The 21571-nt window shown below is 38.5% G+C and overlaps 2 protein-coding genes across 3 annotated transcripts; both read right to left on the reverse strand.

Moving 5' to 3' along the window:
* Window positions 1-8627: 8627 nt before the first annotated feature.
* On the reverse strand, window positions 8628-9666 carry LOC133744434 (chaperone protein dnaJ 2-like). The gene has a single exon (XM_062172541.1). The coding sequence runs from the start codon at window positions 9664-9666 to the stop codon at window positions 8704-8706; it is 963 nt and encodes a 320-aa protein (XP_062028525.1). The 3' UTR covers window positions 8628-8703.
* A 435-nt stretch (window positions 9667-10101) lies between these two features.
* On the reverse strand, window positions 10102-18463 carry LOC133745416 (uncharacterized). 2 transcript variants are annotated; one of them, XM_062173480.1, is made up of 10 exons: window positions 18241-18463; window positions 17383-17524; window positions 14101-14245; window positions 13891-14018; window positions 13725-13796; window positions 12963-13089; window positions 12761-12864; window positions 11897-11938; window positions 10548-10760; window positions 10102-10442 (listed from the first exon to the last, which is right to left on the reverse strand). In XM_062173480.1, exons 2-10 carry the CDS (start codon window positions 17488-17490, stop codon window positions 10374-10376), a joined length of 1008 nt encoding a protein of 335 aa, XP_062029464.1. In that variant the 5' UTR covers window positions 17491-17524; window positions 18241-18463; the 3' UTR covers window positions 10102-10373. The 2 variants fall into 2 exon arrangements, with proteins under 2 accessions (XP_062029464.1, XP_062029463.1); XM_062173479.1 differs by having other exon boundaries at window positions 17383-17532; window positions 18241-18462.
* Between the last annotated feature and the right edge of the window lie 3108 nt (window positions 18464-21571).

The raw sequence follows: 21571 nt of genomic DNA on the forward strand, positions 1-21571 counted from the left end.
GCATAAGCTTATATCCTTAACCATGCTTCAGCATTGCAATATGTATGCGAGCTTCCCATATTTTGTTCAATCAATTGCTCAATTATAGTCTTCGACATGAAATTCAAGAGATTGAAAAATGATGTTGGATGACTTGAAACCATTAAGCCTTTAAGCGAGATCACTTTCAGATTCTTCTATCAAAGACTTACTCACTGTAGTACTCCCTTATTAGAACATCGTCATCTCCGGCTGCTGCCCAGACCTAAACAGATCAAACCCCAATCCAGAATCAGAGCATGTCGACCTCCACTCGCCGCGTTTTGTACAACGCCGACCAGCCGCCAACCCCACCCCAGGTTCCAAAAGCACACTGCCATCATCTAAAGGAAGGAGATGTGGCAGTGTGCTTTTGGATCAAACCCCAATTATTATTTTTTAAATAATTGACATTGATTTTATTTTTTATTTTTTTGTAAAAAATATATATATTAAGAAAATAAAGCATGCTCAATACATCAGTAATTTTTTTTTCTTTGATCGGAGTGAGGTAGCAAGCCATCTCGTTTACGTTAGCGAGTTCGAACACATGCACCCAGTCTGCTCAATACATTAGTAGTTGAAATTCAAATCACACAAAAAAGAAAGAAACCTTGTATATCATTTTGCAATACTTGTAATAAAATCTACTACGCATACTTTAATGGAAGGCCTTTTCATAAACATTCGATTCACAAATTTTCACTTATTTCAAATACTTATCTATTTGACATTTTATAGAAAATGTTCCCCGAGACTCTACCTGGGTTTCCAATATTTGATTCAATGCTGATCAATTTTGACAACCTGTATTATAGATAACTGGTTTCTGACGATGAATTCACTTGTTAATATCCATCGAAACACATCTTTAGTTGACTAATGTCACAAAGTTTTAAATTCCTCAACGACAAGAAATCTGATTTTCCTTGGATAAACTTTTCTTTGTTTGTAGGATTTCTAGTAATTATTCAATCCTCCTATCCAATCCTTATTCATTAGTAGCCACTGAATCACTTGAAATTGATTCAATCAATTATCTCCAAATAACCATCGATCAATAGCTTGAAAAGATTTGGATTAAATACTGTTTACTCCTTATACTTATAGGGTTTCATCGTTTCAGTCCCTGACCTTCGAATTTCACCTACAAAGTCCCTGAACTCTCAATTTTCTTCCAATTGGTCCCTGCCGTCAAAATTTTCTGTTAAAGTTGCCAGAAATGTCCATTATGCCCTCACTTACTTTGTTTTTTAAAATTTATTTTTCTCTCTCTTTTATTTCTTTTTTTCATTTCACCTCTTGAAGGTCTGTGGATTGGAACCATCTTGATGAGGAGATGAACAGGAGGCGAGAGAGCCGGAAGAAGAAGAAGAGGTAAAAAGAAAAAAATAAATAAATAAATAAAAAGAGGAAGATAAATAAATATATATATATATATATATATATATATATATATATATATATATTAAGTAAATGAGGGTATAATAGACTTTTTAGGGGAAGATAACGGAGTTTTTGACGGATGCTTAACGGCAGGGACCAATTGGGAGGAAATTGGGAGTTCAGGGACTTTTTAGGTGAAATTCAAAGGTCAGGGACTGAAACGATGAAACCCTATAAGTATAGGGAGTAAGCAGTACTTAACCCAAAAGATTTTATTCGTCTTAGTCGGTGCAAGTATTCATAATTGCTAAAGATACACAAATCCTCTCTTTCTAATTCTTCTATGCATCATCCCCTCAAAATCTGAATCCACTCCCATATTTAACTATGTCACCATATATAACAATCTAACATCTCTTACATTACTTCAATACATCACCAAATCCACCTTCCAAAATACGAAACCAGTTACACTACTTAACCACATTTTGACAAGAAAACTAGTATTCACTATTCCTAGATTAATGTTTAAGAAATTACCTCGTCAGACAACTGTTATGAACAATCGTCGTGTTTGAATCATTACCTCCGCCAACAACACATTTTTCTTAACCTCATTCCATTTCTAGTTGAGTAATACTAGGTGAACCACCTTTTGACGTATCACCTGCATCCCACCTTATGGCAACTGATGTAGTAGAAAGTCGAGAGCCCTTCTAATGAGAACCACTAAAATGAGGACTAGTTGAGGACTTTCTAATTAACAATTTGAGAGACCCACTTTTTGATTACATTACGGTAAATCAACCGTTAGATGTTTATGTATGCATGTTTAGATCACTTATGAAAATTTTCTTCCATATTGCTAATTGTTAAGGTATCGAACAAGATCAAATCAATATATGGACCGAGCAAATCTGTCAAACACGATCCCAATTATGAATGTCTTAACGATTTTCAGTTTGGTTGAAAAATTGCATATATGATCTACACATAATTGAATATCTAAACATCTAAAGGTTTATTTGCAGAAATGTGATTGAAAAATGGATCTCACATAAAAGTCCTCAACTAGTCCTCATTAGAAGAATGAGATAGGCCTCCGTCTCCAGTTTCGATTCCTAGCAAACCTAAGCCTCCGCCATGGTCTGGGGTCCCAACAATGGCACACGACGTTGTTGTCAAAGCCAAGCAAGTTTTCACTCTCTATCTCTTGCCATCTTCTAGAGGCAAATCGATGTCAATTATCTTTGACGACTCCCCAACCGAGATCCCCCTTTTTAGAGGCGGTGTATCGAACTCTCTCTTCCACTGCGTCGAACGGAAGGGATGATGGTGTTACCGTTGCTGAGTGTTCAGGGAAGCCAACACAAAAGATCGTGGATCGGGTTCAACAGTGAAGGGCCGCCTCAAGGCCCTTGAGATCGATGTTGACTGGTGGCTAAGGCCAGCTCTTCAGGCCGAGTTTTCTGTTTGTCGACCTAAAATTAAAACAATAGGGAGTTTTGCACCTCGTGGAAGACTGGCGGAGGTGGGGCTCCAAGTTCGTGTTGCTGCATTTTGATCTGCCGGATCAATGGTCGAGGCTCTCTGGGCAGCAAGGTCCTTGAAGCACTGCCTTGCTAGTATGACGTCGTTCATAGACGCCGGCGAAGGAAGCAGAATGGGAGGGGTGCCCAGAGAATTTGGGATTCCTAAACCTTGTTGGGTGCCCAAGTTGATTTGGGTGTCTAACTTAATCTGGGGGCCTACATGAGTTGGGGAGCCTCAAATGTTCTAGGTGTCCATTGCAACTCGAAATTGGATTTGGCCCCAAGTGTGGACCAGGCTAACGGGTTCAGGCTCTCTAGGGTTTCAGATTTAGGATCCAGAAGGATGGACGCACCCAAATCTCCTAGCTCTAGCTTGGAAGGCAGGGAGAAGTTTTAGTCTTTCAGTGAGCTATTTCTATATACTATGTCCTAGATTTTCCATAGTTATAGGCTTGCTTTAAATAAGCGAGCGATAAGTTCAAATATAGTTGGTCTATCTTATGTATCACTGTGGTTTTTTATCATGAAGCCTTGTTCTATCTATTGTGACGCAACGGGTGGATATGTAATGACCTTCTTAGCATGAGTTTTTATCAATAGAGTTACCATTAATTCAAAAATTAGAAAGGTACGTGGAATGCAGGTGGTTCACCTAACATTATTCTTTCTAGTTTCATCTCACCCTGCTTTATACTTTTGGAAATTGATTTGTAATAACAACCAAAACACATAAATTGTTACTATAAGCTCTTAAACAATTTGGAAAGCTATGGTCCAACTCTATAAGCTTCACATATGTCAAATTTCCTTGAAGTATGTTTTTCAGACCTAATCACGTTTTGAAAAAAAATAAATACCAAGCTATCCAGCTTCATCTTTTCATTTCTCGAACCAAATATATAACGCATTGTCTCTACCAAAACACACAGTACCAGTAGCTTCAGATCATCCGAACCACAAAGATCCAAGTATGGAGTTTCACCTAACTCGACAAACATCACACCTTCAATAATCGAACTAAAATATATAATTCTCAAATAAAACACAAATCCGCCACAGCTTCATATATGCCAACACTTCTAGAACTATCGATCACTATCCAATTCATATTTTTCATCTGTCTTTTCCATTTTCAGTGATTAAGTCATAACAAGAATTAGTTTGTTTAAAAGGTTAGGTTAAGAACAGAAAAAAGGCCAAAAAAAAAAAACAAACGATGCCTCTATGAGCTGTGAACAGTGGTGGTTCAGTAACCCCATATTCCTAATTCTTTCATTCTTCACCAAAACCTTAATTTGAGCATAAATATTTCAGTATGATTTTGTATGATTGAAATCTCCATCTAAAACTCATTTTATTTTTAGATCTATATCCTCTCATCACTTTTTGTTTTTCTACTTATAGAACATATATAATATTCTTATACTTGTTAAACATAAAAAATGATCGGTTTGAAGCATAAAATTGTTGAACAAAAAATGAATGAGTTGGTCTAAAATATCGGTTACTCAGTGTAAATAACTCACTCCGGTGAACCATATCCAACTTTTCGTTTGAACTTCCTCAGTGTAAAAGCTATTTTAAACTTGCTAGGTTTAGAATCCATGGATGCTGAGGCTTTTTACTAACTTTTTGTTGTAACTAAATTGTGAAAGAGAAAGACTGCTTATGAGGAAAGAAACGAGCTAGCGTATCCATAACTACAATGACATATCACTTCAAACATTATAGACATAACGGTCGGCAGCCTGAGTGGGGGAGGGAGGATGTGAAATATATATTGGCATATGCAAAATTATATTTAACAAAGGAATGCACGCGTACCCATAATTGTTTCTTCTTTATTATTTGTTCTAGAAAATTAAAAACCGAAAGTAATTCATTTTAAAGAAGTATACGAACAAACATTGAAAAAGTGTGAACAAAATTGGAGAAAGTTATTAATAAAGATAATAGTATCTTTAATAGGTTGTAGAAGTGGTTATGCTTATATTGCATGAAGTAAGTCGTTGGATAGATGCGTTGCGGAGTTGGAATGGCATAAACTAAGTTATGTCATATAACATGTTTGGCATGACAAAGACAACAAAATCCTCTTTGAAAGGAAGATATATTCTGAAAAATACTACCAAAAGTAATATTTGTTTCATCCCGTTTAATGAGATTGATGATTTGGTGCATATACTGGTGCATATACTAGTGCCTCACGCGTAATACAACATGGTCATCAAGTTTAGGGCAAATAAATTAAGCTTAAGGGAATAGGGAACCCTACTTGGTTACAGACTACTAAGTACAAAAACAATTTATTCTAACAACAGATATCCGAAATTGTAAGACCGAAATTGTGATTTTTAATTATGAATACTAAAACTAAATTTGAGAACCAAAAATAGAAAATTACTCATATGAAAATACAATACTAAAGTGGTTAACGAAAAATTCAAGACAAGAGAATGTAGGGTGCTAGCCTGCTAGGGAGGCTCCTTCACCCATTAATGCTATGTGCCGGAAGCTAATCTAATGCATATGCAAATTTCTTAATTAGGCGGTAGTTGTATCCAATGCGGTTCAAGGCTCAAGGACCGTATATTCACAATTACGGTATTAATGTGCCGGTTCAAGGATTACACTAACTCAATTAAAGAGAGATAGAGTTGGTTCAAGGGTCACTAACTCACTCTAATCGACATAAAGATTGGGAATTAGACTACTAAGCAATTCACCCATGCAATCACGCAACGGGGGTAAATGACCATGCTTATAACCCCTTCAATACCAAATTGAGCGTTCTAGCTTAGGAATTAGAGGGTGTCAAGCCTCTAACTTCGTCCTACACACGCTCAAAATACACACCTTGGAGTTTACTAGACTCCTAGACATACATTTCAACCCAACAAAAATTAATATATGCATCCATCAAATTAGATCATGGCCTGATTGGTTCATGAAAATTGTTCTTGATGATCTTGTTAAAGAGCGACAAGCATGGCCCGTGACCTACCATTGTACCGATACTGTCCAACTTAACCACCTGTTAGGTGTTGAGTTGCCACCCACTTCGATGGCAATACAAGGAACCCTAATTTGGGCCCATGATACGTGCCTACGTGGAGACGCAATTGAACCAGCTGTTAGGTGTTGAGTTTTAATCACAAAAGGCCTCGGTACAATTGGGTAAGAGTCACCCACTTATAAGTTATATTTTATTTGTCAATTTTCCAATGTGGAATATTTCCTCTCCAACAGATCTACCTTTAACATATGATGTAACGGACGTGACGTACCTCAGTTCCCCACGGAAGAAACTGGAGTAACCACATCAAGTCATTCCCATATGGTGTAATGATGTTTATTATTAAATGATGGAAACAAAAATAATAATGTATATCAAGTTTTTGATGTGATGGTGTTGGTTTTTTGTAGATGGGAAAGGTTCGGTACATATTTTGCTTGTTTTTTTGGTCAACATCGAGAGAGCACACAATTCCTGCATCTTCCGTCAACCTTACCTGCCTCTTAATTTATTTGACAAACTAATCGTAAAATCAATTTATTTCTCGTTGGTTTTCCTATAGTTCCGATCCAAGGCACTAAAAAAGATCTCAATAAAACCCCTCATAAAAAAAAAGAGAAAAAGAACGCGCCTCACGCGCCTGGTTTTCCTGACAGAGAGTGATGCTCCGTCCGGCGGCGCGTCCTTGGGATGTCGTCGTCGGACGGGTCTGTGTTGTTTTTACGCATTCCGGAGGGGGGCTCAGGCGCAGTCGTGGCCGTGGGAAGGTGGCAGGTTGTGGTCGATCTGTGAGTTCTCGATGCAGCTTTTGGACTTCTGCAGGTGAGGTGCGGAGGTGCGGCGCTGTTGAGCGGCGGGATGTTCTGGTGTCATCTTTGCTTCTGAGTTCTGGGAGTGGGCGGCGGCGACTTGGTGTTCTGGGCGTGGTCGATCTAGATCTAGATCTATTCTGTCTGGGGATCCGGATGCTGTTGCCGTTCAGACTCTTGCCGGGGTGGCCCGATGTTTTGCGGCGTAGCTGTGTGGCGTCTCGGTGCTGGGATGGGTGGGTACCTGGTCGGGCTCGTCTTGGGTGTTTGTTCAGGCTGCGGTGGGATGGTGATCGATTCGGGTGGACTCACGGTGATCGATTCGGGTGGACTCACGGTGATCGGAGGGCTGAGAGAGACGGTGCTCCTCGCAGGCGGATTCATGCCAGTCGGACGGTGTGGATCTGGCTTGCAGGACGGCGGCGTGCGGCTTGCAGTCTGTGCCCCTCTTTGGTTGGGCTATGTGCGGTTTGGGCCTGGGCTCTGGGCCCAAATTCGCTTTATTGGTTTAAGTTTTATTGTTTTTTGTCTTTTTCAGGTAATGGTGGCTATATGCCGGTAATAAGTCCCTGCCGAGTTGTGGCAGGGCGACGTGGGCTTGGTCCCGGACTGCACCCTTTGTGTGCCTGGTCTGTCCTAGGTAGGCAGCGAGTTCCTTGCGTTTGCAAACGGTCGCTGTCCTCTAGTGGCAGTAATGTTTCTGCTCTAGCTAGACGGCGAGTTCCTTGCGTTTGCAAATGGTCGCTGCCTCCTAGTGGCAGGGTGAAACTGCGTGTCGTAGGAGTTCTCTCCCGACGGCAACATAACAGAAAAGTTGTGCCTATGGTAATTATGCTACGTAGTCATCGAGTTATCTTTCTGTTATGTCACCGCAATGTTAAAGCAAATGGAGAAGCCAGTAGTGCGCTCTTTGCTAATTGGTGCTTTTTTGAATACATGTTTTTTGTAGAGTTTCCTGATACCATTTCGGGTCGTACTCTTTATGCTTATTGTAATCAGGGGTTTAGGCTAAATGTCCCCCCATTGTATTCGACAGTTTCATTAATGAAGGCGTGAGGGCAGCCGCACCGGCCCTTTTCAAAAAAAAAAAAAGATCTCAATTAAAATATGGGATACTATTTCATTCCCAGCTAACTATAGACAGTTAGAATCTCACTTGGAACAAAATGGAATGTGAGAACTAGGTACATAGTTACATACAACACCTCCATTTTCTTCGGTGAAGTGTGACAACTTGCCAGCACCTCATCCAGATCGATACACTGTTGTTGGGGGTAATCAGTTGACTTGTAGTTATAATTCTTGCCCTTGGAAAGTTCTTGGCTTTAGTTAATTCCTGCTCTTATGTTTTCTGGTTTTAATTTCTCCAATCCTTGCCTTCAGTAGTAAGTTCTTGGCATCATAAAATCAGTTTCAACAGGGAAGAAGGAGTGGTATAGATGTTATGGAAGAGAACTACTTGGGGTTGGGGGTGCTTCTAGATTTGTTTTCTCAAGTAAGTGCAATACACCAAGTCTGGTTCCTGGTACGTTGTTGCCTAAAATTGTGAGCAAAGCCAAAATCCAAACTGATTTGGGTATGCTGTTCTGTCCTTCAGTCCTATTTGATTGAACCACCATTTGCGTCCCTCTGCCATTTTTATGTACCTTTCTTGTTTCACAAAGTTAACTTGAAATGCAGTGTTTCTCATACGTACCTAACCAAAAGTGTCAAGTTTTCATTACCTTCTGCATGTGTTTTGTTTTGATGAAGAAAGTTAATTAATGGCCGGCTGCATTCATTTGAATCATCATATATATATATAACTAACAACCTGAAATCCAAAATCGAAATTCAAAATCCACCACATAGAAGAAATTCATAGACAAATGCAAATAAAAAAGAAGTAACCAAATATTGCATATGCTTGCTAACCCTAGCTAGCTAGCTAGCATGCACGTGGTCAAAACGGAACTCCTCCCAAGCCTCTTTTCAAATCCAATTTCTGTTCTGCAGTGAGGCTGCTCGAAGGAAACTTGACATTGAACTTGATCCTCAAGTTTCCTTTTACCCCAGGTTGGCTTGAGATTGGCATTCCTTCACCTGGTACAACCATTTCATCCCCAGGAGCTCTGATCACATCATCGGGTAACGGGACCATGAGCTTCCTTCCATCCAGGGTGGTCAGATCAAGAGTCCTACCGCCGGTGAGCGCCTCCAGCAGTGTTATCTCCTGGTGGACTATGAGATCATTCCCATGCCTCTCGTACACGGAATGTTGTTTCTCTTTGATGACGAAACCTACATCTGCTGTATTAGCTTCCACCTTGTAAGTTATCTTGGTGCCGTGCCGGAAACCAGGTTTTATGTTGACTGCCAAAGGCTGCTCCACCATAGTCTCCTCCCCCAAAGCATTCGTCACTGCTCTCGTCACCTTCATCTTCTTCGTAGTACCCTGATAAAGCTCCTCCAAGCTACACTCCAATGGACTATACACCATTGAATCTGTCCTCCGACTACCAAATCCAAACACGGTAGCAAAAGTATTTTCATCCTTACTAGGAGGAAACGAAAATGACGATGCCGTCCTATTGGAGTTGGCTATATTTGCATGCTGACTATCGTAGTTGTGTCGTTTCACAGGGTCGTTGAGAATCTGGTAAGCTTGGTTGATTTCCTTGAACTTGGCCTCGGCCTTAGCTCGAGCTTCTTCCTGCAAGTGTTTGTCAGGGTGCCAAAACATGACCAGTTTCCTGTATGCTTTCTTCACCTCATCCGGGCTCGCGTTGCGATTCACTCCAAGTATTTTGTAGTGATCAATTTCCATAGTAGTGGAAGATATAAAAGTAGCATCTGGTTTTTCTTTTGTGCGGGGATTTCGTTTTCGTTTCGGTGCCTGGGGTTGCTTTTCTCCTTTCTTCGCCATTGGTATTGCTGCTGTGTTTTTTGGGAGGGGACTAATGACTTGTGAAGCGTGAAGGCAATAGGTTCAGACTGGTAGAGTTTAAATTAGACATAAACTCTCTCCTCTGTTTTCAATCATCTATAGATTGTGATAACATTTTTATTTGAAAGGGTCCAACATCATCTTTAGGACTGTGACGGCACTTTATTTGAAAGCGTCCAACTATTTACACTAGGGAAATATCCAACCATACTCCGCAATACAAATTTTACTAACAATATTGGAAGTTATCTTTTGTCATCTGAAAGGAAAAACAGAAAAACAAAACTCCCTTTTTCCAGGATTGTTATCGGCTTCTTTTCTTGACAGTTCAGAGAGACGGTCTCTCTCTTCCATAGTCTTTGATTCCTCCAGGAGGAGATTGCCGATTATCTAAAGAGCAATTTTTGTGAGAAATAAGAGCAAATATCAATTGAAATCATTATGTAGGAATTGGAGTTGATGTCTACAAATCCAATTATCTCAAAGTCTTCCAACTTTCAATCATTATGAATTTGAAAGTTGTATGTACGATACGTGTGTTTTCCTAATCTTATTCATCGTCTATTTCACCAAAAGGTAATTATTTTAAGGTACAAACCCCTCCAATTACAAATACAAGTCCTCCCTGTAACAATAGATAAATAACCCCAAATTATCTAGGTCACAAGCCAATTCTCTAAACTGAATCAGTTGACAAACTCCAGTCCTGTCAAAGGCTTCCCTTCATGAAGCTGAATGGCAACATCACCAACTATCTGCGATATTGAGCCAACACAAACCAACGAGGTCACAAACAGAAACCAATATAAGTTGTCACGAATCTGCTCTTTTTTTCTTTTTTTTTCAAATTGGGTGCTTACTTTTGACATGGATCTGTAAGCATACTCGGTAACTCCTGCAACATGAGGTGTGATCAGAACATTATTGAACTTCAAAATGGGATCATCAGGATCAAATGGCTCAGTCCAAGCAACATCAATGCCCAAGCCACCTAAGTGTCCGGACTCAAGGTAATAAAGAACAGCTTCATAGTTCAGGAGACCCCCTCGGGCAATATTTACCAAAAGGGCACCCTGGAATTAAACATGAAAACAAAAGAGGATGAGGATGAACACCAAGACACCAAGAATGATGAACAGATAAAGCAGGAAAACCATGTCTCCCTCCCAATTTATAGACAGATAATGATGCTAAGTTCTTTATACAAAACTGTACATATTTATAAAGTTCGTGTCCTTTGTCCTTATCTTCAAAGATTCTCTTGTTCAGCTCCAATCAACACACACCACAATAGAATGAAGATAGTACTTCTCTAAAAAGTACATATATCTTCTTGGCAACCCTAGGCCGAAAAGTTTTGCTGACAGCAGCACAGAGCAATTTCTAGAACACCCACACCAACCCAAATACCTTGATAAGGCAACTCCAATGGTGAAGGCAGAAATTTTTCTCTGAACATGCCATAAGTATTTAATTTTCCATGTGGCACCTGCCAAGTGAAATTTCCACCTCAACTGAAACACTAGCCTTCTAAATAATCTTATATGGTCTGTAGGGATCAAAGTGATGATGAGTGACTGAATAAAAAACAACAAGAAAATTCCAGAGCTTGAGCTAACCATAACCTCTTTTCAACAGTATGTTAGGTTTAAAAAGAACAGTAAAGGACCACCCACGCTTTCAGTCAACGAATCTAGCAATTCTTCTTCCGTATCAATGCATAAAATCACTCTTAGCCATCTTAATTTTCAGACCTGAAACTAGCCATACAAACTCTCAAACTTCTTCATCTCAACTATGAAGAAGAAAATTGGTAAACTTAAGCGGAGGGACATCTGCAAGGTCCTACCACCTTAAAGTCATCATCAGATGACACTCCCAAGCTTCTACAATCTGTATAGGACATCAATCGCAAAAGTGAAAAGGAAATGGCAAAGCGGGTCCCAGTCACAACCCTCGGGCAACAAAATTTACCTAGGTTGTCCCTACTCCCTAACTTCTTCAATTCTATATGGTTTTGGCCAAACTTCAGACATCTTGTGGCTGCATCGGGTTGGATATGTAAATTGGTTCTCACTGAGGCCCACTAAATCTTCAGGAAGGAATCTACACATTATAAATATATGCTGGTGTGTGCGCGCTGGTGTCCACCATTCCATTGCAACAAAGTTATATTTCTGAATCAAATTGCTGTGTTGTAAAACCAAACCTTTCTCATCGATGCTATAAATGACTTGTTTACAATGCCAACCTGAAAGAAAAATATAGAAAAGTAACTAAGTAAGACAATCAAGCATTACTTGCACTTCTGCAGAGTGATTGACTTCATGTTGATTTCCATCTAACACACATCAGACACGCAATTATGCCTATTTTAGCTACATATTGAGTCTAACTTGGACAAACTATTGATACCTACATAACTAGATAAAAATATTACAGTACAAACATGTGGAAATACAAGACTCAACTATGTTTATTTTACTATACTGCAGAGAGAGAGACAGAGAGAGAGAGATGTGGAAATACAAGACTCAACTATGTCTATTTTATTATACTGCAGAGAGAGAGATAGAGAGAGAAATAACTCACCCTACTTCAGATTAACTCCACATAATTCTTACATGATAGATGTAACAATGAAATGAGGTCACCCTACTTGCCTATCCCTTATGTGTCTCTCTTTTCTTTCTTTCTCTTTTCATCAAACAACTTTCTACCTTTTTTGTTTCTTTACTAATCAATTTTAATGAGCAGTGCAACCCTTTATCCTTTCTTGTTTTCTTTTCTCAAATTCCTCCCAACCACTGCTATCAGAGATATCTGTGTCTACTGGGGAGTTATCCACAGTTCGGAGTGCAAGTAAAACATAATGAAGACGTCATGTAGGATGAAGGGAAAATGAAGGAATAGCATTATATGTCCCACTACTGAGAACTCCATGTTTTTCAAGACTTCCTTATTTCAGCATGTTCATATTTGTACATATTTATGTGCTGGAGTAGTTTGTGCAACATGAACAGTCATCACTCACAACACAAGTATATGATAAACAGTTGGTTTTTGAACTTACTGTTTCACTATTTAAACACAAACAACAAACAACAATGTCCGCATTGCTTGCAAATGAATGGATATCTTCATGACGACCCTTCTCGTCAACCAAGTCACCTAACGCTGAAAATATAACATGGATGGTGGCCGTGATATGTAACATTGTATACGACCTTTTCTTAATCAAAATTCAGAGTTAAGGCTTATCCAGTCTTACATACCATTTGATTCACACGAATCTTCTGAATGAGTGTCCCAATTCCGTTTTGTGGCAATAATTTTCACACCAAATGGTTTCAAGCGCTTTGCCAACTCCATTCCAATATTTCCATATCCTAAAATGAAGACCTGCATCCATTCGAGAAGAAATACGTTCCAGGTTAAAAAAATAAAATAAATAAATAACTAAATACATAAAAAGGAGTGAGTATGAGACATCAGAAAAATTCCAATAGCACAATTGGACAGAAAAACATTTTGCAAAAATTTTGAGTTTGAATGTTTTAGTGCCCATGTGGTAACATTTTTGTGAGTTTGAAATCACTGCTAACAAAATGCTTCTCTGAATGCTCTCATTTAAAGAAGTCTGCTGGGTTTGAGTGTCTGACAATAAGGGTTTAAGACCTATGAGTTTGGTTGGTATTTTCCTCTTAATATTCCATGTAGGAAACTACTGTGTACAAAGTAGAACATTGATAAACTATAAATCAGAATTCAAGTTGTATTATGTTTAAAGAAAGAAAGAAAAATAGGTCTGTAATCATACAAGTGACACTTCAACTTTTATCAATTCAATGCTGCTAAACATAGAGTCCCGCATCATTTTAAAGTGCAAAGTCCTATACTTCATATAGAAGACCATACTACAGAAGCACTACGATGGTAGTTTTTTGTTAAGAAAATAAAGATTATTATTTGATAAGGAAGAGAGAGAACTGCAAAGCTGCATTCTAGAAAGGAAGTCCAGGAGGAGAAGGACTAACTGTTTTTCCAAGTAGTGTTTCACCAATTGGGTCTCCAAGCTTTCTCTGCTTTATAGAAATTTGCATCTCATTCTATAATGGTAACAAAAAGCACTCATCAATATGATATGAAGAAAGGCATTAACAAATAAGATCATAAAAATTGATTTAGTTTTAATTAACATACTTGCTTTCTGAGAAGGCCCAACATGAGATAAATGGCCATTTCTGCACATGAGGCTGCATTTCCAGTTGCATGACTCGGAATCCTAGCGACTTTAATTCCAAACTTAGTCGCAGCATCAATTTCAACGCCTTCAGTTTAAAACGTAAACAAATATACATGAGATATCCCAAATGCTCAATTTAAACAATTTGACAGAGATGTGGAAATGACCTTCCAGTCCAACACCATACTGCATTATAAGCTTCATCTTTTTTGCACGAGAGAGGACATTAAAGTCTAACTTCATGTTTTTCACTATACAGATATCATACTTCTCGATAACATCAGGCACATCAGCAAAGGGTACATCTTCGACCTACAGTAATAAAATTGAAAACTCAGTGAAACATATAAAGGAGAAATTTATTCGAATGAGAACAACTCATACTTTCTTGAAACTGACAACAATCATAATATATGCAGCATTCTAACGACAGATTAAAAATTTACAGAATAGTGAACACGAGAAAATGAGGAGGAAAACATAGCACGTTTGAATTATCGAAAGCAGAAATTCCATTCATTGATACTGTAAACATTTTTAAATCTGTTAATTAGCTTTTTCCGATGCACGGAAACAACCTTTTATTATCAGAAAAAAGAGAGAACAAAATAAGGTACATGGTGTACACTGATACATCTAACAAACTTTAAAAAGCATCTATAGAAACAGAAAAATAATAAATACAGTGAACCAAATACTGTAAAGCACAACAGCATTCCAGTCCAAACTGTAGCATAAAAAGAACTATTCCTAAACTATGGAGAAACTGACATGGAAAGTGAAGCCAAACATGAAACTCCAGCCGCAATTGATCTACCACCTCAACCCCAGCTCCCTCGAAGATCCTCCTATTTGACCCAAAAGAGTCATCACAGCACAACCTCCCAACATCATTCCCTTCTTTTGTCCTCCAAAATATCTATAGCTCTCAGCCTCTCACACATAAAGGCCTTCCAAGAAACTGGAACATCCCATCACAATCTCACATTAGACTGCATAAAGAATCTTTGTCATAAAGTCATTGCAATGGGGGCAATGATGGAGCAAAATATCTAAACCTTCAGGAGCCTTTTCACAAATTATGCACCACTGTAGGCAGAGGCAACAAGAAGGCTGTATCCTCTTAGCCAAATTACAAGTATATGTTCTCCCATATTCATCCATATTGTAAGAGAACAGACAAAAATGGAAAGAAAAGTTATCCATTAATTGTTTTTGGTAGAGTGTACAACAGCAAATACCTGACTCTCCAACTTCCACACTCTTTGATCCACACCAGTAAATCAGCCAGACAACCCCCACCTCTTGATCATTTAGATTTCTTCAAAACCCAAAATTCCACGCTAGGGCACAAGGATAAGGATGTACACATAACCTAGAAATGGAAACGTTGTGAAACCAGGGCACTCAGTTAAATGAGGAAGGTCACGGAAAGTTATCGCCTCAAATTCTCCTCTCACAATTTTCCCATTTTCCACCCCTAACCCCACAAAAAAGAAATGAAAGTATGAAGGCCTTGAGAACTGTCTTTCCAAGGGGATCGGATTAATCCTCTCATCACGATAATGGAATCCCATCCATTTTCATGTAATCTATCTTACCCTTTATGACAATATAGTATTATACCAGATAGAATGCCATTCTTCATGGAAACACTCGTGTTTTACACTCAACCTTTGCAGATTGAACCAATGAAAATAGGGTGAAATCACAATTATATTAACCACCAATATGGGACAAGTAACTGAGATCACATGCAAACAGAAGTTTGAGTGGGAGACATAACTAATTCTCCGCTTTATGCCAAGTTGTATTTAAGAGAAATAAGAAATTCACTATGCTAGACAAGTTAGTTTTCTTGTTTTTGGGTCTGTTTAGGCCCCCATCTATCCCAAAAGAGAGAGACAGAAAAAAAAAAAAAAAAAAAAAAGGCATGTGCTGCAATAACATATCTTTGTCTGCTTTGGTTTTAAAAAAAGATGTCGGTTAGGAACATATGTGTGTGTGTGGAGCGAGTGAGTGAGCAGCCCAAGTTTGTCAATAATGCTTTTTGGTCCAAAGTGCAATATACATGGTAACCAAAAGAACCCATCTATGCTATTTTACTATCATTTAGGAGTTGAGCAATATTTGAATGTCATTCAAGAGTTGGTCATAGAACCAATATGAGAATTAAGAGTATGCATCAGGTATTGAGTCTTCAGATGTGACCCTAAAGGCTAAAGTATTTTGATATAATTAATCTTAAAGAAGCAATTTTCAAAGTTTTAGTTGAACTTGCACTGTTTTTGAACCTAAATTTATAGTGGACACAAGATCCAACTGTTATCTTCAGTTTACTTACGCCATTTGCTAAGGACCGATTGCATGGGAGATGGTCAGATGGAGCTCCATCTACTGGTATTTGAAGCTTGGCTCATCATTCAACCAATTCAAGAAGATCCAAAAAAAAAAAAAAAAAAAATTGGCACAAAGAAAGAAAAGAATTGAAACAAATAAAACAATATGAACACCAATTTGTACATCTTCAACTACTGGCACATCCACACCAAAACCACAAGATGAACCTAAATACTATACTAGCACAAAAGAAATTTTTAAAGTTAACCACCAAAACCCTGATAATCCTAATGGTTGGTTTATTTAATGGGTTTTCTAATAACCCAACCTATACTTCACTCCAACAAATAAAATACTCCATTTTCACATGCCTTCAGATTACTGCCTACCTCAACATATGTTATGCAGGTCAGTGGGTTCCACAACTTGTGTGAAGAAAAAGGTCAATGACTCGAACATTAAAGCTATTTCACAACAAGAAATGAATTAAAAAACCTCATGGGTTTGCTACTGCAACTCCAGCATCTTCAGTCAAAACATGATGGGCTCTCCAGAGTCAAATAGGGAAAGGAGATTATCTTCATTCTTTTCCAAATCCACTTCAAGGCATTTCTTGATAAGTTCATGGTCAACCCAAGGTAATTTCAACTACAAAAAGCGTTGATGAACTAGAGCCTACTGAGAGAAACTTTCAGTTGCCTGGGCCATATCAACAATCATACCAACTTGCAATGGACTGGGTAGTTGTACCAGGTGTACCTGGTCAACCTATCTTTCCTAAGCTACTATATTTATGCAAGTTTATATTTGGATTGTCTCCTCTGCCCACTTGAGTATCAACTCTTGTCTGCATAACTAGAAGGGACAAATAGCAGAGGGAGAGAACTGGAGGAATCAGAGAGTGGAAGAAAGGAAATGAGAGAATAGATATTCTTCTTAATCTTCATGGGTCCTTTGCATGTTTGATTATCCTAAACATTTTTGACTCAGCAATCCTACCTAAATGCTTCGGAGATTGAACGATTTCTTGATGACAGATAGAGTAAAAAAAAAAAAACACAATGATGGACCAATAACAGATAGAGAGAAATAGCATAAATTCAAGGTACCTGGACAAAAGGGTAATCGTTCAAATACTCTCTCGTGTAATCCTGAGAAGCAGGGAAATGTGGCCCGCAAAAAAGAACACGGGTGATTTTCTTGTTGTTGTCAACCATTCTCCCAGACTTGCTCAAGATATCAGCAGTGCAGCTGCAAGCCTTAGAATTAAGCAAACATTTCAGTGTTAGAGTTTGTTGAACTGAAGTAAAATACAAATTCTGGGGGATATTCTGAAATATCAACCTTGGAGTAAAGAAAAGAAGCAAAACAAGACAGAGAAATAGAAGCATAAAGCATTATGCTTGACAGGTAAATTAGACACCTCTAAGTAAGAGGAAGTGAGATTTGTAAGAGGCGATACACTATGGATGAGCATTTAGTCCTAGCAGCTAATTCATGTTAACCAAAAGTCATCTTCCTTGGTACTTGATCAAACAGAATTCCTATACAAAACAATTAAATAAGAAGCAAAAGATTTCTAAGAAATGACTCATAAAGCTAACCAGAATAATCAAGGATGATAAATTTGTAAGAAAAATATGGAAAGACCATTGAAAAGTTCAAACTTGAAACAATGAATCCGTAAAAATGTGAAGCAAAACTCAAGATTGTGACTTGCCTAAGCTTGGAAACTCCATTTTGAACACCAATCAGCGAAAAAGAGCAAAAGAAGCTTACAGACCCATGAAATCGATTAAATAAAGCAATGGGTTAGTCAGAAGCATGACAAATTTTGAAACAGACATACCCAAAAAGAAAAAGTAAAGCCATATATGCATCATCTCAATCAATCAATCAATCTCGTAACTAATCTGAACTGTTCGGAAAAGAGAAATGTATAGCTAGCTGGTGATGAAACAAGTTACCCAGTATGTATGTTCAGTAGCGCCTAAAAACCCTCCAGCAACTTTTCCACTGTCTCACTCCTTCTCGGATCTCTGCCACTCTCGATGGTGATGATGCCTCACCTGCTCACGGACCAGCAGAGTCAATTCTCTTTTTCTTTTCACCGGGAATTTAATATCCCAAGTCAGGGAGAAGGGCTACTCACTTGGCACAAGAAGGCAATGGGTATTTTTGGCACGAGTATTGGGCTTTTGGTCAATAATATGAATTTTTGATGTATGAACTTCTTTAAGGTTTTTTTCTTGAACACAATATCCGTCCTTGAACTACAATAAATTACTTTTTCATTCTTCTGCCACTCTAGAGCTCTGCGCTCCATCAGTTTTGGGGCTCATACTAGTTTGGGTGTCTAAACCAATTTGGAGGCCCAAAGCAAAATCAAATTTGGGGTCCAAACCAAGGTGGGGGCATAACTGGAAAAGGGCTCGGAAGTGGGCTATAAGTTGGGCTTGGGTTCTTTCATGGACCAAACTAATGAGCTCTAGTTCTCTATGTAAGACCTCGGAAATTCGTTATTAAATTTTCTGAAATTAATGAAGTGTTCGTTAGTACGATTTCATAGTTCGAGGGTAGAGCGGAAGTATTTCGGACGAATAATTACTCGAAACGTTTTATTTTCGAGGGGTCAAAGGGTTGACTTTTTATTCGTTGAGTTTCTATGAAAACTTCTTTCACGGAAATCATAGAGCGCGTCGATACGAGTTCGTAGACATGCGGAACGTGTAAATCGGAGTTCGTACGAGAAAGTTATAGTCAGCGGAAGTTATTTCCATTTTCGGAAATTTTTGTATAAATAGGAAAAAACCCCAAAAATTCCAGAGCTTCTCATTTTGGAAAGTTTCCAGAACTTTTCAGAAATTTTCCTTCTTTCAGTTCTCTCTCCTCGAAACCCTCAGACCTGCCGGAAGCCTTCCGACCCAACCCAATTTTTCGGTCGAATTTCGGCGTTGTCCAGCGACGGCACCGGCCCAAAACCATTCAGAGTTACCTCACTGTCCTCCCTACGGTGGTGGCTTGCACCGATTCTCACTCACGGTGGCAGATCGAAGCTCCAAATTTTGGCGACGGCAAACCTAACTGGTTTTCGATGCTCTGGCGACAGCTGGACTTGAAACTAGTCTTGTTTTTCTCATGGAAGCCTCTTCGTTAGATCCTTGGTGGTTTGGTTGATCGATTTTCACCGGAGAAGCTTCAACACAATGTGAACAGTGATTTCAGGCTTGCGGCAGCGATCGGCGGAGATCTAGGCCGAGTTGGCTCAACTCCCAGGTATAAAAGTTGATCCTCGTTGTATGAAATCCATTTTGGACGGTTGGATTAAGGTGGTTTTGAGTTTGCTGGCGATGCAAGCGGTGCACGTGCAACCGCTTGTGGCGGCGTGTCCGGCCATGTCCAAGGCAATTTCTTGCTTCATTTATCATCTACCCATCGTTATGAGTGTTTTGATATATGGTTTGTAGCATTTGGAGATTGTATGAGCATGTTAGGGTTTTTTTGGTGTTTTCGATTATTTCGGTTTCCGATCCGTGAGGATCTGGCTGTTCGATTGGCTTGCAATTTTGTCATATCGGTCGTAGAAGTATTCAGGAGACTTTGGGTGGTCTCGGATGAAGTTCCGCCTTGATTGACGTTACTTTCAGGGTTTTTGTTCAAAGAGGAGTTCAGACTTTAATTGCTTTGTGTTTTGTGTACTGAGATGAGACCGTATGTGATTAGGTACTTGACGAGGTTGTCTTAGATGGATTGTTGTGATTGTGTTATCTCGTGTGGCGTGTGAAGACGCAGCGGGATTTAGAGGTAAGTAAATCTCACGAGGTTCATTTATGAACGGAGTTACTTTATTATTCGGAATTATTTGTTAAATTGTGAAATCATTTTTCGGAAATAAATATTTGTTTTAAATTACATGAACTTGATCGTCTACGGTTCATAGGTAAGTAAAATTATGAACTTTATTATAAAAAATGATTTTTCATGGGTTTTACGAATTGTGAATTATAGTTGGTATTAGTAGCATTCTTGAATGGATGACTGTGTGTGTGTGTATATATATATTTACGTGAAATATATATCTTGATGGTGTGACATTGTGAGAACTATAATAATTGTGATTTTATTCGGGTTATTGTTTTGAGCATCTACTCTTTTCGGGAATACAATATATCATGCAATTGTTGATTTTTATTGTGTTGAAAGAGTACATTTATGTCACGCCCCAAATTTCGAATAAAATGAATTCGAATCCGAAACACGATAACTCAACAGATCGCCCAAATGCTTAGAAACTTTTTTTTTCCATTTAAACTAAGCAACAAAATAAACTGGGTCCACACATGTCAATACAGACTCACTCCGTAGAGTCATATATTACATTACACAAGTTTACGAATGAAGTTACATAACAAAATAATAAGTAAATGCTCATCAGAGCTCACTACACAGTGGAAGTCTTAACAACAGTAAAGCCACAAAATTAGCTTCCTACTCGTACAGCTGCTACAAGAACTCAACTTCACCTGTGATTACCCTGACCTGCAGGATTAACACCTACAACATCGAATAGTGCACTGGGCTTCCACACAACAAACCCGGTAAACTTTTGAAAGCCTGTATGAGTAACTCAAATACTAAAACTACACAACTCACACAAATAACGAGGAAAACGTTTCAACTCAAGGTAAAGAAAACACACACCAAGATTCCTTAAAACCCAATATTCTTTTCCCAAAAGAAACAACACAAGTCACACCATGACAAAATCAGGCTTTCACAACAGAAAACTAAACGTCTTCTAATTTACTCACACAACAGAAAAGACTATAACTCAGTTGTCTTAATCTAAATCATACAACAGAAAAATTAAAAAATATTGTGTGAAAACTTATCCAACAACACCATTAAAACAAGTTTGGTAGTCTGAACTGTTGCACATGATCGCGCCCCAACTGTTGTGCATGGCTGCGCCTGACATATGTTGAGTTTTGGGACAACGCTGCTAACCAATATTTGGCGACTGATGGCCTTGCATAGTCTCATACAATGGTGATTTACCATCATTTGAATTTTCATCAGACAATGACTCGATCGACGGTGAGTCTTCAAATCATGCAACGGTTTTGTGCAATCGTATGATGTAGTTTTTGGCTTAGCGCATTTAAACCATATAAAGATGATCACTACTTAATCATTTAAAAATCTCAATGGGTTGGGTCAAGTCAGGTTAGGTTGTGTTAATATATAAAATATGTATGGTAGACAAACCTAACCAATTTAACAAGTCATGTCAAGTTA

Source organism: Rosa rugosa, chromosome 4, assembly GCF_958449725.1.
Source record: "Rosa rugosa chromosome 4, drRosRugo1.1, whole genome shotgun sequence".
NCBI classification, from domain to species: domain Eukaryota; kingdom Viridiplantae; phylum Streptophyta; class Magnoliopsida; order Rosales; family Rosaceae; genus Rosa; species Rosa rugosa.

Excerpts from the sequence above, each read along its gene's own strand:
- LOC133745416 (XM_062173480.1), bottom strand. The coding sequence starts at position 17,490 with ATGGTTGACAACAACAAGAAAATCACCCGTGTTCTTTTTTGCGGGCCA. Across the intron at positions 12,865-12,962 it reads AGATTCGTGTGAATCAAATG|CGTTAGGTGACTTGGTTGAC; the intron begins GTATGTAAGACT and ends TTATATTTTCAG. Across the intron at positions 10,443-10,547 it reads CTTACAGATCCATGTCAAAA|ATAGTTGGTGATGTTGCCAT; the intron begins GTAAGCACCCAA and ends TCAATATCGCAG.
- LOC133744434 (XM_062172541.1), bottom strand. The coding sequence starts at position 9,666 with ATGGCGAAGAAAGGAGAAAAGCAACCCCAGGCACCGAAACGAAAACGA.